Source organism: Bubalus bubalis, chromosome 2 (genome assembly GCF_019923935.1).
Source record: "Bubalus bubalis isolate 160015118507 breed Murrah chromosome 2, NDDB_SH_1, whole genome shotgun sequence".
Lineage (NCBI taxonomy): Eukaryota > Metazoa > Chordata > Mammalia > Artiodactyla > Bovidae > Bubalus > Bubalus bubalis.
Window position 1 is genome coordinate 183,138,433 of NC_059158.1, and position 18,376 is coordinate 183,156,808.

Genomic DNA, 18,376 nt, shown 5'->3' on the forward strand with positions numbered 1-18,376 from the left:
CAGGTTCAGAAGAGGCGTTAGGTCCTGCTGTGGCCAGAGGGACCGGGGCTGGCCTGGCAGTGGCCTGTGCGTTGTCGGCCGAGGGACCGTGACACCTACCCCACCCCACCCCAGCTCTTGCCAGTGAGCCAGCTGCAGCTGGTCAGCGCCCAAGAGTCCAGGCCCACACTGGGCTCTTTGTCTTCAGTGGGAACCCTGCAGCCCCCACGGCCCCTCTCAAGGGCCCACTGTCCCAGCACCAGCAGGGCCTCCTGGGGGCTTGGCCCGGCTGGGAAGCTTGGCACATCCAGGCCTTCTGGCTACCCTGCCAAGCAGACGTGCAGGGCCCTCTGAGGACGCCTTCCCACTGAAAAGAGACTGGCGAGCATGAGGGCTGCGTCCAGGCGGGCACTGCACCCGGGATGGGGCTGGGGTCCCGGGTCCCGGCCCTGAGGTTGTGTGTGCTTCTGTGACCCAGGCCCAGCGCCCAGTGCCTCCTCCTCCACCCCCCGCAGCTCTGGGGGTGCCCCACCGCTCCCACCACTGAGGAAGGAGAGACTCCCTCCCTCTTCGGGGCAATCTCAGTGCGCCTAGGGTTGCCCCTCTGGAGCCCAACCAGGCTGCCCCATGAGGAGTGGGCTTCCGCTCTGCCCGGGAACCTGCAGCCCTGCCCAGAGCAGGAGGGGCCTGGCCCAGGCTCCAGAGCGCCCCACCAAGGGGACCCTCCTCTGAGAACCCAACCAAGGGGGTGGTTCCCGAATCGGGGAAATCACACGGGCCCTGCCCAGTCTCCGAACTCTCAGGGGGCTCTGGAGGGTTCTCCCTCCCACTGGTGTGGAGAGGAGAGGGGGTCTGGGGGGCGCAGAGAGGAGGGCTAGGGCAGGGGGAGTTCTCCAAGAGAGGGGCATTTGCTCTGAGCCAAGGTCTCTGTTTCTTTGTGTCTGAAAGGAGAGGCTACACTCCCAGCCCTGCCGCGGCGAGGCCAGCCATGGGGTCTTCTCCCCAGAGCCACCATTTCCCAGTGGAAAATGGAGCTCACCGAGCCAGGGCTCAGGGTCCAGGAGGAACGGTTCCTGAAAGGCCTCTAAAGAATCCCGCCACCCTATGGTTGTGCCCTTGGGTGTCCTTTCTCTCGTTCCCCCCGGCTGCAGGCCCTTTGAACAGAAAGCCCCATGGAAAGTCACGGTTCTGGGGGCCTCCCTGGGTGCGGGGTGGGGGGTGGGAGGCAGACTGGGTGTTCTGGGAGGGGTGGGCGAGTCCTGGGGCAGGGGCAGGCCCCCTGCCTCCTGATGCATCTTTTCTTAGGGCGGGAGAGACAGCTTCCTGTGGGGTGCAGCTGGGATCGTGGGCTCTGGGGGAGCTGCATGGCGTGTCTGTTGACTGAATGCACGTCCCGATTGAGGTCTCGGGGCCCAGTTTGTCTCCGAAGGCTGCTGAGGGAGGGAACCCAGGCTGGACACATTTTCAAGAAGAGGGTGGGTCCTCGCCCTTCCTGCTCTGCTCCTCTTCACCTGGGCACAGGGGCAATCCCGGGAGCGGGGGATGAGAGTGGGTAATAGCAGGGCCACTGGGGCTCTGTTCCCCCCTCCACTTATTTGAGAGCAGACTGGCCCACCGGGCAGGACTCTCCCAGCTGGCATTTACTGAGCGTTTACTGTAGCAGGCCTGGCCCTACCGCTCCACATCCGTGGACTCGGTCTGCCATCACAAGGGCCCTAGGGGGTTAGTCCTGTTCTGCTGTTACTGTGGTTCAGTCGCCCCGTCGCGTCCGCCTCTTTGCGACTCCATGGGCTGCAGCACGCCAGGCCTCCCTGTCCCTTACCATCTCCCGGAGTTTGCCCAAGTTCGTGTTCGTTGCATCGGTGATGACATCCAGCCATCTCATCCTCTCAGTTCAGTTCAGTCGCTCAGTCGTATCCGACTCTTTTCCACCCCATGGACTGCAGCATGCCATGCCTCCCTGTCCATCACCAACTCCTGGAGCTTGCTCAAACTCATGTCCATTGAGTCAGTGATGCCATCCAACCATGCCATCCAACCATCTCATCCTCTGTCACCCCCTTCTACTCTCACCGTCAATCTTTCCCAGCATCAGGGTCTTTTCCAGTGAGTCAGTTCTTCCCATCAGGTGGCCAAAGTATTGGAATTTCAGCGTCAGCATCAGTCCTTCCAATGAATATTCAGGACTGATCTCCTTTAGGATGGACTGGTTGGATCTCATCCTCTGACGCCCTCTTTTTCTGCCCTCGATCTTTCCCAGCATCAGGGACTTTTCCAATGAGTCTTATTTTAAACAGGTGAGAAATTCGAGGTAGAATGCAAACCATTTTGACTCTGAATTCCAAATTCTGGACCCAGCTCGCTCTGGGCTCCACCCCGCCCCACCCACCTCGTGATGACCGGAGAGGATACAGCTTCGCTCCTTGTGGGACAGCTCCGCTCCTGGTGGGAGGGGGTGGTGGACGAGGGTGTTGCCTGCAGAAGAGGGTGTTCAACCCGGGTCGCCCCGGGTCTGGGGATGGGGGCGGGGACGGGCCTTGTCCTCCCCGCTCCCCTCCCCTCCGCCAGCGCCGAGGCCCCGCCCGGCCCTCCCGCCTCCCCGCCCCGAGGTCCCCGCTCGGAAAGTCCAGCGAATCCCCCGCGCCGTCCCCCCACCCGGCCCGAGGGCGGCGCGAACAAGCGGCCCTTTCTGCGCGCGGCTGCCCCGGACAGCTGGCCCGCAGCCCGCGGGGGCGCGGACAATCCCGGGGCTTGTGGCCGGGGGTGGGGCGCCGGGGGTTGCCAAGGTGACCCGGGCGCGGGCAGCGGCTCGGCTCGGCGCGGGCGGCACCATGAGCGGCCGGAAGCGCAGCTTCACCTTCGGGGCCTACGGAGGGTAGGTGTGCTGCGCGGGAGTGCTGGGGGGAGCGCGCGCGCCCGCCGGCGTCCGCCTCGGGTCTGGGGGCGCCTGGAGCTGTGAACCCGTGTGGATGTGTGAGGTGAACGGTCTGATGTCAGGGACGTAACTTGCGGGGGTTGGTAAGTCTGAGAGAGGGAGAGAGTGTGTGTGTGTGTATGTGTGTGCTCCGATTGGATACTCCTATGCACGTGTGTGGACGCAAGTGGCCGTGGGCATTTCTGTGTTTGTGTCTAACGCGTGGCAATGGTAGATGTCTGACTGTGTGTGTGGACCAGCAGGCTGGGCCTGTGTGTGTTCACGCCATGCGTGTGCATATAGGTAGTGGGGGGTGGGAAAAGGCAGGTCCAGGGGATGCCCTGCAGGGCCCCCGACTTGGCTCCTGAGGCTGCCCAGCCCCTGCAGTGAGGCTTTGGGAGTGAGGCTTTGGGAGGGAATCTAGAAGCCATTAGCCACCCCCCGCCCCAGGGCACCCCGGCTGGCTGCCCCATCTCAGCCTGCCTGGCTTTCAGGAACCCCCTCCTCCGGGACTGCTGGCTGGAGACCTGTGGGTGGGGGGCAGGGGGCTGGAGAGTCGGAGTGGTGCCTGGTCCATCTTGGGGTCACTGTCCCTCCCGGCCCCAGGTGCCCACCCCAGAGGAGTGCGCAGGTGGGCCAGGAGGATCTGTGTCTTAGGCGGAGGTTTGGGACCTTGGAAGGGAGACTGGGGAGACAGACTGGCCCCTCTCCTGGCTGGCCAGGAAGTTGCATAACCTTCAGCAGGGCCTCCCTCCCTGTGGTCAGAGGGACACGGGGGACCCACCTTCCGGGTGCCGAGCCCTCGGGGCTGCTCACACATGTCACGCTGCAGACCGTGGGCCCTTTGAGCTGTAGGGATGGTGTCCCCTCTCTAGGCGCCCATCCCCCCCGGGGACCCCGCAGAGGGGCCGGGTGCGGTGGGAGACCCGAGAGCTGCCTTCCGGGCTGGGGGGTTCTGTGGGCCATCAGGCCAGCCCCCCGCGATTGGCCTGAAGCCTCCTGGTCCAGGAGGCTCTCCACTGACGCCTGGAGGCAGCGGAGTGCGGGGCTGCACTCTGTTGTGTGACATTGGGCAAGTCCTGGCTTCCCTGGCCTCCCGGGCCCCACCCGCACGAGTTGTTCCCGGGAGACCCCAGCCCTGCATCCCCAGTTCGTGTCTCCTGAGATGGCAGGTCTTATCTGGGGCCCCTTTCCCCTTCTCCTTTGGCCTCTGGCCAGGAAGCAGGGCTTGTTTGTTGTCCCAGCAGCTGCTGAGCCCCTCGGCCCCAGCGGGGCGGGAAGGTTGAGCCGTCCTCTACCCCAGGGTGCCCTTGGAGGGTGGTGGACGGCCCCAGGGAGGGGCGCTGCCTCTGTACTCTCCCTGATGTGGGGTCTGGAGGGACTGAAGGGAGACAAAGGCTGAGGGTGGCACCTGAACCCTGGGGGCTTGTCTCCCCCTGGCTCTGCCTCCCTTCCTCCTCACCCCACACCCCACATCCCTAATGTGACATTAGGGCCCCTGCAACCTATGGCGGGCGGTCTCAGAGCATCAGTGCCTCCGCCAGGCCCCTGTGAGGTCCTGGAACCACGTGGGTAGGGGTTGGCCTGATATGCTGGGCAAGGCCTGGTAAGACGGGGCTGCCCCCTTACCTGCCGCTGCTCTTGTGTTTCAGGGTGGACAAGTCCTTCGCCCCTCGCCGGAGTGCGTGGTGAGTACCGAGGGCCCTCAGCACTGGGCTGCTTGGCTGAGCTTTAGGGACACTCCCAGGCCATTTGTTGTTGTTGTTCAGTCGCTCAGTCATGTCCGACTCTTTGCGACCCCAGGGACTGGAGCCCACCAGGCTTCTCTGTCCATGGATTTCCCAGGCAATGATACTGGAGCGGGTTGCCATTTCCTTCTCCAAGGGGTCTTCCCGACCCAGGGATTGAACCTCCATCTCCTGCATTGGCAACTGGATTTCCTTGAGCCACTTACCTGGATTTACCCCCAAGACACCTGGGAAGCCCTCCCAAGCCATCACCACCCCCTCTGATACCAGACCAGGCCCCACCAACCCTCCCCTCATCCTCTGCCGGCCTTGGATGGGCAGACCCTCTCACCAGCTCTGCCCCGTGTATTTCCCCCACAGTTCTGTCTAGAGCTCAGCCTTGAAGTAAGACAAATGAGGTTAAACCTCAGCCTGCTGCTGCCTGTGCAGCTGTCAGCAAGTCACTCATCTCTCTGAACCTCAGTGTTCTCATCTGTGAAATGGGGATTAACATGCCTATTTAATAGAATGTAAAGCTGTACCAAAAGAAAAAGGTCAAAGCAGGGCCTGGTATAGTGTAGGCCCTCAGTGAAAGGGTTTCCTTCCTTTTCTCTATGCCTCCTGTCTCATGGTGGCTCCTGGCTGGGCTGGGGGTGCCTTTAACCTTCCCACTGACCCTCAAACCCTCTCCCCTCTCCCACTCCATACAGAGCCTTCGGGACCCCCTCCTCCAACCCATTTCCTGTGTCTGAGGCTGCCTCTCTCTGGAGGAGGGCGCATCTGCAGCTTCCCCTACGCTGTGAACAGCAGGTGGGGATGCAGCTGCACCTCAGGATTCACAGCCCCCTGCCCAGCGCCCCGCAGGTGGGTGCCTCCTGGCTCCCCAGGACGCCGCTTCAGCTCCAGCAGGAGAGCCCCTAGCTGCTCTGGCTCCTGCTTTCCGCCCCTGCTGATGGCTTCCAGGGGTCTTCCAGCCCTGCAGTCCCCCCAGCTGCTGGATCTCTCCCATCAGGCGCCATCGCCTTACCTGCTGCCAGAGCCCCCCTAGGGAGCCACACCTGGGTGGGAGGCACAGGGGGAGCACCCAGGCTGAGCTTCAGGGCCTGCCCTTTCATTTTCTTTTGACATTCTCTGTGCCACCTGGAGTCAGTTACTTTCCCTCTCTGGGTTTTCTCTCCTGCTGCTGGGCATCTCCTATGTGAAAAGTCAGTTGGGGCCTTCACCACGTGCAAGGCCGTATGCCAAGCCCAGAGCAGAGACAGGGTAGGGAGAGAGATGGGTGGAGGTGAGGGAAATGCCTGTTCCTGCAAGGAGTTCAGTAATAGTGTCCCAACACCTGCCGTTTGTCAAGCACCTGCTGTACACCAGTACCGTTCGGTGCTGGACCTGCGTCCTCTCACACGATCTTCACCGTATCTCTGAGTCAGGGACTATTGGCCTTAACTACAGATGAGAGCAATGCTGCACAGAGGAGACAAGGAACTTCCCTGAGTTCACGCAGCTAGTCGGTGACAGAGCTGGGATTTGAATCTCCATCTTCCAGGCTCTGTGCGGAACCCAGAGTATCACTCGCTCTGCCCCTAGGACCTCCAGGCCAAAGGGCAGATCTGATAGATGCACTTGAGGGAAGAGTTGGAGACGGAGGAGTGACTCAGAAAGCTCATTCTAGGGAGGCCTGAATGAAGAGTCAGAGATGAAGGTCTAGGAGTGAGAGTAACTAACCACTGTGTGACCCTGGGCAAGTCCCTTCCCCTCTCTGGGCCTCAGTTGACACATTTACAAAGTAGGATTCTGGGAGGACCAGGACTTACCCATCATCCACGAGGCCTTGCCCCACCCCCGCCGTGCTGGGGCCGCTGTCCATGGTGCTAGCCCCTGGGCCCTCCCTTCCCCCATCACCAAGCCAGTTGCTTCACCTCCAGCCTGTGCCTGGGCATAGAGTTTGTGCTCTGTAAACGGGCAGTCATTTTGACTATTAACTGTGATTTCCTGGCATTCCAGGCCTGTTTCCACCTCACCTTCCAGCCTGGGACTCATTTCTCTTATGCCTTGTGTTTCTTATTGATGAGAATACGGCCCCGTGAGCACCACCTCCAGGCTTTTGGCCACATTGTACCCTCTTCTTGACCTGCCTTCCTCTCGCATTTCCACAAGGCCTCCTTTAAAAAAAATATTTATTTGGCTGCCTCCCTGGTGGCTCAGACGGTAAATCATCTGCCTGCAATGCAGGAGACCCGAGTTCAATCCCTGGGTTGGGAAGATCCCCTGGAGAAGGAAATGGCAACCCACTCCAGTACTCTTACCTGGAAAATTCCATGGACGGAGGAGCCTCGTGGGCTACAGTCCACGGGGTCGCAAAGAGTCGGACGCGACTGAGCGACGTCACTTTTAGTTGCTGCGTGCGAACTCCTAGTTCTGGCATGTGGGATCCAGTGATTGAACCCTCAGCCCCTGCATTGGGAGTGCAGAGCTTTAGCCACTGGACCACCAGGGAAGTCCCCCAGCTCACCTTCACCACTGTTTGTTGAGTGTTTCCTTCCTGATCTGCACACCCCTTCTCTCTCTCCTTGAACGCCTTTCTGCTGCTTATCATGCTTATAGAGCCGATGTAGTGCTCCCTCCTGGGGCGGTGGGGAAAGCACAGCCTTCGGAGTCTGACAGACACGGGTTTGAATCTGCCTCCGCTACATACTAGTGGTGAGGCCTTGAGCAGGTCACTTCCCCTCTCTGAGCCCCACTTGCTGCTCAACAGTATTCACTGACTTGGATCTTTCAGTGAGGTGACCTCAGTTGTATTGAAAGTATGCATGTAACACTGTGCCACAAGGTAGGCTCTGAGGTCCTTGAAAACAGATGTTGCTTGAGTTACTTTTGACTTAGGCCCAGTTTTCAGCATGAATCCCATAAAAGCTGGACTCATCTCTCTGTCCTCCACAGTCCTGCCCAGCTACCTGAACGCAGTAAACACTTAATGAATGTTTGTGGGATTGAACTGAATGTGTCCAGAGAGTGGAACAGGTGAAAACTTGTCAAGTAGGCTAGGAGGGCTTCCTGGAGGAGGCCAGGTTTTCACCACCCTCCCCCACCTTTTTTTTTTTTTTTTAAGGTTAAGATTAGGAGCTTGGATCAAGTGAGCAGTGAAGCCTGGTAGAGGCCAGGTGTGATCATGGCTGGATTCCCCTACACTCTGCCCCTCATTAGCAATCTGCAGTGGAGGAACACACAAGTGTGCAAGTGTTGGAGGAATGAGGCCCAGTGGGAGGATTAGGAGCCAGTGTAGTGGCTCTGACATCCAGCCAGAGTAGTTGGATTAATCTGGCTCTGCAGCTGTAAGGGACATTAAATATGGAGGCTTCTCTGATAGCTCAGTTGGTAAAGAATATCCCTGCAATGCAGGAGACTCTGGTTCGATTCCTGGGTTGGGAAGATTCACTGGAGAAGGGACAGGCTTCCCACTGCAGTATTCTTGGGCTTCCCTGGTGGCTTAGCTGGTAAAGAATCCACCTGCAATGCAGGAGACCTGGGTTCTATCCCTAGCTTGGAAAGATTCCCCTGGAGAAGGGAAAGGCTACCCACTCTAGTATACTGGCCTGGAGAATTCCATGGACTGTATAGTCCATGGGGTTGCAAAGAGTCGGACATGACTGAGCGACTTGCACTTTTTCACTTTGCACTTTCAGATGGTGGGGGAGGGGATATGGCTAAGCAGGGCTGAACAGGAAAGGATGGTTCCGGAAATACCCTGGGAAGAAGGGAGTCAGCTTTAACCTTCAAGCTGGACCCTGGGAGGGGGAGGCAGGACCCGGCGAGGACTAAGTGCCCGTGTCTGCTGGGCATTTTGCTCTGGGGTCTCGTTAAGTCATGATGACAATCCTGAAAGTTGGCCTTAGTGTCCCCATTTTGAAGGTCAAAGCCAAGACTGAGGATGCTGAAGACTGGCCCAAAGTCACACAGCTGGCAAAGGCTGGATTGAGTCCAGCTTTTCCTCCCGCCAAGGAAGCACATTGGCCAGAAACATGGAAGCCACAGAAATGAGAGAAATCCTGGTTATGGGGTGAGGAGGGGAGACGGAGAGTGAGATGATCCTGAGGATTTCCAAAACAGGGGTCACTGCCCGGCCTCATGTGTCCCCCCCAGGAAGGCCCATCTGGTTCCTGAGATCCCATGGCAGTCACGGTACCATCTGCTCCCATATGTGAAGCATTTTCTGGGTCCCAGGCCCTGGGCTGAGAACTTCATTTGAATTATTTCATTCTGTCCTGACACCGGCTTTACACTGTGGAGACTGTTACTGTCCATGTCCCATTTTACAGATGAGGAAACTGAGGCTCCAAGAGGGGACCTGGCTGGCCCCGGGGCACAGCCAGTGAGTGGTGAACCAAGACTGGCAGCCCAGTCAGTCTGAGCCCATACATTTAGCCCCAGCTGTCCTGGCGGCTGTGGAGTGGGGGGCTTGAATGGGCGGCCCCCGTCCTCAGGGGGCTCCTTTCTATAATCTCTGAGCCAGAGGCTCCCGGGGGCCTGTGTGCTGCAGAAAGCACGAGGCTGGCCTCATTAGTGGCTCTGAAATGCCAGGTGGGCCCAGCCTGCTGGGCCTCCTCATCTATTATGTACCTGGTGGGCCGGCCCCTGGTGGGCAGCTCACAGAGCACAGAACGGGGGCTAGTTGCTGCTTCCTGTGCCCACAGCTGCCACCACGGCTCTGGGCAGGGATTCCCCCAGCCAAGATTCCCAATCTGGCTGGCCCTGCTTGCCGCTATATCCCAGCGATGCTCAGACTCAGTCCTTTTGTTCGGGAAGTGCATGGAAAGATAAGGCTTCTGTTTTCAGGCAGATCTGAGTTGAGATACCAACTTCAGCTTTTCTTCCTCGCTGTGTGTCCTTGCCCAAACTACTTTGCTTCTCTGAACCTCGGATTGTCCATGACAGTAAGAACCAGGCTGCTTACCCCAAAGGAGGACTTAGAATGAAATAAGTTCATTGTGTGGACTCAGTGGATGTTTTTCCTCTCTGTGAGCATTTGCATTTTGAGAGAAAAGACTCGTTAAACCAAAGAGAGACTCATTAAAATTTTTAATGCTCAAATTTTCGGCACTGTGGAGGTGGTTCGTTTGAGAAGTGATTAAGGAGGAGACCTTTTTGATATTCCCAAATCTCACAAAGGCTTTCCTCTGCTCAGGGTCTCTCCCAAGACAGTCACTCATTCATTTAGCAAATTAATTCAACAAATATTTAATGCGGGGATACCCTCTAAGGGCCAGCCCAGCCCTGTGCTGGACCCTGAGGTGATGGAAGTGGCAGACAAGGCCACTGGCCTCATGGAATTCAAGGGCAGGGCAGAGAATAAGGAAAGGGACAGTTCCGAAGGTGGGGAGAAGTGATACGTGTTGACGGGGGAGATGTGGGGACTTTCGATAGCTCAGGGGTGCGCTCCTCCCCCACACCTGGGAATCAGGGAAGGCTTCCTGGAGAAGGTGACCCAGAAGTGGGTCGCGTGGCAGCGTGTCGTGTGCGTGGGAGGGGAGGAGGGCCACTGCCAAGAGGATGTTCCAATAAGAGGCAGGTCAACAACATGAAGGAGAAAAGCATTTGGTGGCATGTGCTGGGTACAGGACTGAACTGGAGCTGGGGGCAGAAGGTGGGAGAGGCCGCCACGGGGTCCTGCCCCTGCCAGCCCTGTTGGAACTTCCTCTGGGCGCCCCAGAGGGTCTGAACCCCCAAGCCAGCGTGGGGCCGCCCGTCATCCACTGCCCTCCCCATGGCAGAAACCTCTGTGCTCTCTGCTGTGCGTTCCGGGCTGTGGACAGCAGAGGAGAACTTCTCCGGGTCTCGTAAAATAAAGACAATAAAAGCACCTGCCCTGAGGATCATCGTGGGGGTTGAGTGAGATACAGTATGCTAAGGTCAAAAACCAGAGTGATGCCAGCAATCATGGTCACTGCTGTGTTGTCCCCACAAGCTAGCTGGCCCTGGCAGTGGGGGCAGAATCGCTCAGGGTGTGGACTCTGCTCTTTGGAAGTTCACCGCCTGCAGGGAAGTGAGACCTGCCCACACGTGAGCACACTCTCAGCCCCGGGCTCTGACCTTGACACTGACCCTGAGAATGCTGTCTTTGCTGCCAGCCAGGTCTGCACTGAGTCCTGGCTGGGGTGACCTTGGGCAGTGGCTCCCTGGCTGAGCCATGGTTTCTTCCTGTGTGCAGGGGGGTTGTTTGTGTCCCTGTCTTGGGGTGAGGGAGAGGAGAGAGGGGGTGCTTTAAAGCCCAGCCCAGCCTAAGAGTGCAGCTCTGTCAGACCACGGGAAGCCCTGGTGACCTGGAGAATCAGTTCTCTCGCTCTCTGAGGCTCACTTTCCTGTCTGTACAATGGGAAGTTTAGCTACAAAACCCTCTGATGTGCTGGGGTTCTAGTGGAGTCAGATAGTTCCTAATCTGGACCCAGTCTGCTGTGTGACCTTGGGCTTAACCTCTCTGAACCTCAATTTCCACACCTGTAAACAGGAACAGTATTCACCTCACCTTTCAAGGTGTCCACTAGCCACTTGTTCATTGAGCAGATACTTATCAAGTCCCAAGCATGTGTCACGTAACATCTCAGAATCGGGGCTACAGCAGAGAACCTGATAGACCCAGTGTCTGGCCTCACTCAGGTCGCCTGCCAGGGCAGGAGACGCGCTAATAGACAAATGATTTCAGATGGGCAGTAGGTAGTGAGGGGCAGGGCGGGGAGGCACCCACCTCTGCTCAGGATATCAGGGAGGGCCTCGCAAGGCCTGAATGGGAAGGAGCTGACTGTGGGAAGGGCGGTCCAGGCAGAGGGCAGAGTATATGTCCAGGCCCTGAGGCAGGAACAAGATTCCTTCCTCTCCCCAAATCTGGAACATTCCAGATCACTTCCTGGCAGCCGGGGGTAAGGTGGCTGAGCCGGCAGCGGGGGTGGGAGGCCCATCTCCTCTCAGATCAAGAACTGCTGCTCACGAGGCAGGCAGGGAGGGGGGCACCGTGGGCACTGTGGGCAGCCATGCAAGGCGAGGCTGGGATCGGGCCTCGGGGGAGGTGAGGGGTGTGGGCAGAAGGGCACAGGCAGGGGGCCAGCCTGACCACCACCCAGAAGTGTTGAGGGTCAGGTCCAGAGACCCTGGGCCAGACTGTTTCAGGAGGGGTTTGCAGAGGAACGTGGGCAGGCTTTCTCTCTCACTGCAGCCCGCGTGGGCCTGAGCACCAGTTGGAGTGCCCCGGCCAGAAGTCCCAGATCTGGCCTCCTGTGGGCCAGAGGTTCTTTGAGACACCACCCCACCCCCCCACCTCCACCCACACAGGCATATTCCCTGTGCACACGCCTAGACTCGACTTCAGTCCCGGCAGCTTCATCGCGAGCACACAGTTATGCACACATTCGTTCACGTGGCAGACCAGCATCCGGCATCGACGGCGCACCCAGCCCCCAGACAGATCCGGTCCGAGCTCGGTTTCTGGTGGGAGAGGCTGGGAATATCTGATAATCACACTGTGACAAGTGCAAACCAGACTGACAGATCTGGACAGCCGGGGACAGGCTTCTGAGAAAGCTGGTCAGGGTCGGCCGGGGGGGTACAGGCCGACCCAGCCTGGGGAGGGAGCTCCAGAAAGACTGGATAAGAGTGTAGCATGTAGGTGTGGGGTGGGGAGAAGCCGGACAGGGTGGAACAGGTGGAGGGTATATGGTGTGTGCAAGGGGGCTTCCCAGGTGGCCCTAGTGGTAAAGAGCCCGCCTGCCAGTGCAGGAGACATAAGAGACGTGGGCTCCATCGCTGGGTCAGGAAGATCCCCTGCAGGAGGGCACGGCAACCCACTCCAGTATTCTTGCCTGGAGAATCCCATGGACAGGGGAGGCTGGTGAGCTACAGTTCACGGGGTTGCAAAGAGTTGGACACGACTGAAACGACTTAGCACGCACGCAGAGTGTGTGCGGAGGCCGGGACAGGGGACAGACGCTCAGGGCCTCGTGGGCCACGTGAGGCAATCGAATCTCCATCCTGCACGTGGCGGGAAGCCACGAGGGGCCTTTCGGCAGGTGGATGGCGTGATCGGTACAAATTCATGCCTGCAGCCCACACACGCCCCAGACACGAGCGCTCTCTCTCCTGCCCACGTTTCACGTTCCTGCCAGGCCTCCCACCCACGTCCTCACCGCACACGCCCTGTCGCGCCACCAGGCAGCGCTGCAGGGAGGCCTGTGCCAGCTCCCAGCAAAGGTGGCAGCCGTGCGGCCCACCTGCTCGCTGATGGTGTGGTGCGGGGCCGTTTGCGCGCTCCGCATGTTCACAGACGTGCACATGGCCCCCTCCCCCACCACACGCAGGGTCGTAACCCATCATCCTGGCACATGAAAGGCAGCTTCTAGTTTAGGGAGTACTTTCACAGGCACTTGCAAGAGCCCCAGTGCGTGCCCACCAGCCTGGTGATGCTGAGGCCTTGGGGAGTGGTTCCAGGGGTGGGGTGGGGCGCCTGCCAGCCTGCTAGCCTGGGGCAGATCAGGGCAGGGACCTGACTCCTGCAGCAGAGCCTGCATTTATTTGCATTTGCAAATGAGGCAGACAGCCTGGTCCCCACACAGGCTGGCCCCAGCTGGCCACGCTCCCCTGACCTGACAGCTCAGTCCCAGGGAACATCCTGGGCAGCTTCTCTCCTGTCTTGCCTCCTCCCTGCCTGGTGTGGGGGGAAGAGCGTGAGCTTCAGAGTCAGCCAGAACGAGGACCACAGCCCGCTCTGTCACTCCTGCCAGGGGTGACCTCGGCCATCGTGGTATTCAGTGTCCCCTGGGCTAGACTCTCCTTGGAGTGAGGAATGTCTCCTTCTCAGGGTGACTGCAGAAAGACAGTCAGATTCTCAGTGAGCTGACGCGTGACACTCAGTGTTTTTAATCTTTTTTTTTTTTTTTTCTGATGGCAAAAATAATACGTGCTCACTATAAAAATTCAAACGGTGCAGAGAAATGTATCCTGTAGAAGACAGAAAGCCCCTGGTCATCCTGTTTCCTAGAGCTAACTCATGTGAGCTTTTACCTGCAGCTGAACATTTTTACCAAGGGAGATTTCTGTTGTGCTACTTGCTTTTTTCACTAGACAACAGGCCTCAAATCCCCTTTTCCATCAGGACTCGAGACCTCCTTTGTCATCACCGCGTGGTCTTCCGTGGCTTGCACGTGCCGTTGTGTATTTAACCAGCTTCCAGATTTCAGCCACGGCAAACCCTGCGGCAGTGAATGGTCTCTGTCCGTGTCATTTTGTGTCTTTTTTTTGTAAGCGTTTCTGGAGGATAAATGCCTAGAAGTGGAGTGACTGGGCCAGAGTGTGCACATTTTCATCTTTAATGGGAGAGGCAGGCAATCCACGTGCCCCAGGAGACCCAGGGAAGTCCATCCCCTTGAAAGAATGTATCCACCGCCTCTGCCCTTGACCACAGGCCGGAGAGTCAAGAGGACTCGATCCCGCACATGGCAGGCGCCTGGCAGGTCCTCTAGTGAAGCCCTGTGCCCCCCTTACTCCTCTGTTCCCGTACTTTGGAATCTTCCCCTTCACCCCTGCCTGCCTTTGCTCGACAGGCGCTCACTACCTTATGTGGCTCTATTCGCTGCAGTAGTTCTCGCGCTGGAGCCTAGTCTCCCATCTCCCGACTTTCACCCGGGAGCCCTGTCTCAGTCCTCAGCAGCCCACAGAGGAAGGGAAAAAAGGAAGAGAGAAGGAACGGTCAGGAGGTGCTTGTGGCGAATGTTTATGCATTTACATGTATGAGCTCACGTAGCCCTCATGTCAATGCTTGGAGGCAGACACCACTGTTATCCCCGTATTATAGACGAGGAAACTGAGGCTCAGAGAGGTTCAATAACTTGCCCAAGTCCCATAGCTGTTGCTGTTTTATTTATGTATTTGGCTGCACCGGGTCTTCATTGCGGCATGTGGGATCCAGTTCCCCGACCAGGGATCAAACCTGGGCCCCCCTGCCTTGGGAGCATGGAGTCCTGGCTCCTGGACCACCAGGGAAGGCTCCCCCCCCCCCACAAGCTGTTAAGTGCCAGAGCTAGGATACAAACCCAGGCAGTCTGACTCCAGAGCCCACACCTCTGAGGTGATGCTCTCTCTCTGCCAGGACCTTATTTATAATGTATTGACACCTACTGTATACTCAGCTTCCACCCACCAGCGGGCTGGAGCCCACGAGGAGGCAAAACCCATTGGCTAGGAGGGAGAGGGTCGGATTTAACAGGGCCTCCCCTCTGCAGGGTGCAGCGTCTGAGCAGGGAGGCCACAGGGCAGAGAAGAGCTCTGGGCGGTGTCACCGGGCTTTGCTTTGAGGTGGGGGAGGCCCGGCCCACCCTCGCTCTGATACCCCCGCCCGGCACCATTCTCTGGCCCGGAGCGGGTGTCAGGACGGGAGTCCCAAGGGAGTGACTAAGCACTGGAATGCAGAGCACACGAGGGGGTGGGGGTGATGGAGCGAGCGGGCGAAGGGACACCTGGAGATGTGGGCAACCCCCCTGGGCAGCAGAGGCTGGGCAAGGGCACGGAGGGAGGCGGGCACAGGCACTGGGAAGGGCCCTGCACGCCCTTCCCCTGGGAGCTAAGGGGGGCCCACCGCTCAGCTGTCCCATGCCCATGTGGGCAAGGAGGCGAGCAGCTGGATTGGGGCTTCAGGGGTGACACCTCAGGCAAATCATCGCCTCTGCTCCGCTTCCGTGTAGAATTGAGGTAGCGTTCCCTGCCTCCGGGTCCTTGTGAGGCTGTCGAGAGGGTCGGGAGCAAAGGAAGTCTGTAAGCTGTAAAGTGCTGGGCAGGTCGAGCAGATGTTGTTATTCTGGAGCAGGAGGAGGCCCCGTGGTTCGAGGGAGGAGCCAGTCCTGGGCAGGCAGAGGGTCAGGCTTTGGGCCACTGTGGGCCTCGGGCCACCTGGGCTGGGGAGGCGCTGGCGGGCAGCTGGCGGATGGGAGGCCTGGCTCCCGGGTGCTGTGCCCCCGCATGGGGGCCCATCCCGTGACCTCCTCTCGGGGCTGCCAACCTGTTGTTTGCTCGGGAGGCCACCGCCTGGCGCAGCTCCGGGATCCGGGTGTCTTGGCAGTCAGCCAGCTTGGAGCCGGGGTGGGGGCCCCCTGTGCCACCTTCCTGCTCCCCCAGGGCCCTGCCTGGAGCCTCAGGTCCTCTCCTCCCGCCCCCAGGTGGCTGTGAGACCCCAGCCCATCTGTCAACCTCCCGAGCCTGTACTTCCTTGTCTCTGACACGGTGTGATGATACCAGCCTCGATCCGGGTTTGTTGTCAGGATTACTGGGCATCAAAGTGCTTGGCTCCCCACCCCGCACCATCCCCTTGCCCTCGACGCACCCTCCTGAGTCCCCGCTGAGGTCAGAGGTGCCTGGGGAAAGGTGATCCAGGAGCAGCCACATCTGTGTCCCCGCTCCGTCACCCCAGGGGCTTCCGGAGGAGTGGGCCAGCCTCTCAGAAACTCACCCATGGCTGCCCCTGGCTACCTTCCCTGGCACCTTTGGCAGGGCCAGGGGCAAGCAGTGCCGGATGGTTGAGCTCTGCAGACAATGGGCCTCTGTGGCCCCCGGGGGCTGGAGCAGTTCCAGGGTGGCCTCTAATCTCTGGTTTCGGGAGATTAGAGTCCCTCAGACCTGATTCTGTGACTGGGGGACAGGCTGCCTGCCGAGGGGCAGGCCCCCTCCCAAGGACCCTGTCTCAGAGGTCTGAGGGTCTTCAGGAGGAGCCCTCTGCACCTCTCCTCACGGTGAGGTCTGCACCTTTCCCCACGTGTGTCACCAGCTGTAGAACCAGCTGGTCTCATGGGCACCAGGGGGGCCCAGGGAACCCTGACATCTGGTCACCAGTGATGGGCTGTCCTGGTCTCCTTAGGCCCCAGGCCTTAGCCCACCCAACAAATCCATCTTGGCTGGCTGAGCCCCTCTTCCGCCCCCGCCAAGCCCCCCCAAGTCCAGTTTCCCAGCTTCTGTGCGTGCTGTCAAGCCTCTGCTTGGCTCCTCGTCACAGGCCTCCTGTCTGGGTGGTCATGTGTCACCTGTTCTGACCACCAAATTTCCCCTTGAATTATTTTTTTTCCATTTATTATTATTATTTTGTATTGGAGTATAATTGCTGATGTTGTGTTAGTTTCTGCTGTGCAACAGCCTAAATCAGGCATAATTTATCCCTCTTGAACCTCCCTCCCACCCTTCACAAACCACACCACCCCCTCCCCAGGTCATCGCAGCATCGGTTGAGCTCCCTGTTTCCTTCCACAGCTTTCCACTAGCCATGCATGTTACACGTGGTGGTATGTACATGTCCCCCCCATGTGGGACATGTGTGTCCACCCGTGTCCGTTCTCTGCATCTGTGTTTCTACTCTTGCCCTGAACCTACAAACAGGTTCACCTGTATCATCAACTGAATTTTAAAGCATGGATAGTTTATAGGGAGGAAAAGAAGGAAAAAGGAGCTCCTGGCAAAGGGCGAAGCCTGTGCAGAGGCTCCCCGGTGGGAAGCAGTGTGGCTGGTCTTTAAAAGCTGCCTGCAGCCCAGCCAGGTGAGGGCAGGAAGTGGGGGTGTGTGGGGGTGAGGCTGGGTGAGTCCTCAGCGGCCAGGCCCACCGTGGGGGATGCAGGGAGCTCCATTTGGGGCAGTTCTTGCTGGATGGCCGAAGGGCCAAGTCCTCTTCACCGGATGCCCCAGCCCCTTCTCTGATGCCCTGAAGGGCCGGGCTGTCTGGGACAGTGTCTAACAATAATAATAATAATAATTTCACCACTTCTGCTGGGCTTACTCTAATCTGTGGCTTAGGAGGTGGCTACGTCCTCTCTCATTTTATAGATCAAAGAAAAAGACAGGACCCCCTGCCCCCACCCCCCAGCTCTCCAGCTGCTTAACAGGTGGGAAGCCACCAGGGCAGTGTCTAGTCCCCTGTCCTCTGCCTTCCCCGTTTTCCCAGTCACTCTGGGTCACTCAGGTCACTCTGGGTCTGACCTGAGTTTTTGCAGTGTGTGGATTCACCCCTAAAATGCACCACCACCCCCACGCCCTAGTGCAGCATCTGGGGCCCTGGACTGGGGCACGGCCTGGTTCTAGCTCCCCAGCTGCTCCTGCCTCGCTGGGTGACTTCCAGATGGTTGTTTAACCTCTCTGAGCCTCAGTTTACCCTTCTGGGAGTGGAGGATCCTAGTGACTGCCTTATCTCCCGCTCCAGTTCCGCTGAGACTCCCAGGTGTGAGCAGATAAAGAGGGCTTTTGAAAAGTACAGAGAGCTGCACTCACGACACGGCAATTATTATTGTTACCTCGACGTGGAGATAAGGGAGGGGGAGGCGGTGCAGTGACAGTTGCCAAGAAACCCAGGAGCTGTCGGCAGGCTTCCGGCCTGGCCCATCCCGCCTGGGAGCCTGCCCCACCCTTTCGCAGGGGGAGATGGGCACTCCAGTGGGGAGGGGAGCCGGAGCCAGCTGGCTGCAGGCCACACACCTGTAGGGCCTGAAGGTGACCCCGGAGTGTACCTGGCCCAGACTCCAGGCTGGCTCCGGCTCTCCGTGTGACCTTGGGCAAGTCACCTCCCTTCTGGCTGCCGCCTATTACTGTGTCCAGGAATGTCCAGGCCAGACAGGGCAGGACTGGAGCGGGACCTCCGGAAGATGCCTGGTGGCGGCCGGAACCAGGGGCTGCTATGGGGAGGCCGCTGGGGCCTGGGTGACAGTGGGCTCAGCCTGCCTTGAGAGCAGGAGTGTGGGTGCAGAGCCCT

General features: G+C 58.9%; 1 protein-coding gene across 7 annotated transcripts in view; it reads left to right on the forward strand.

The window, feature by feature from the left end:
• Window positions 1-2,420: 2,420 nt before the first annotated feature.
• The window catches only part of LOC102392906 (RAP1 GTPase activating protein), a 52,249-nt gene continuing 36,293 nt past the window's right edge, over window positions 2,421-18,376 (forward strand). The window contains exons 1-2 of one of the 7 annotated variants that reach the window (XR_326675.4): window positions 2,421-2,854; window positions 4,546-4,581. Coding sequence is in view for 4 of the 7 variants with exons in the window: in XM_044938146.2 (XP_044794081.1) it covers window positions 2,811-2,854; window positions 4,546-4,581 (80 nt within the window). In the remaining 3 variants the exon portion in view is untranslated. The remainder of the gene's footprint in view (window positions 2,855-4,545; window positions 4,582-18,376) is intronic. The other 6 variants (XR_003107349.3, XM_044938146.2, XR_326673.4 and 3 more) reach the window with 6 other exon arrangements.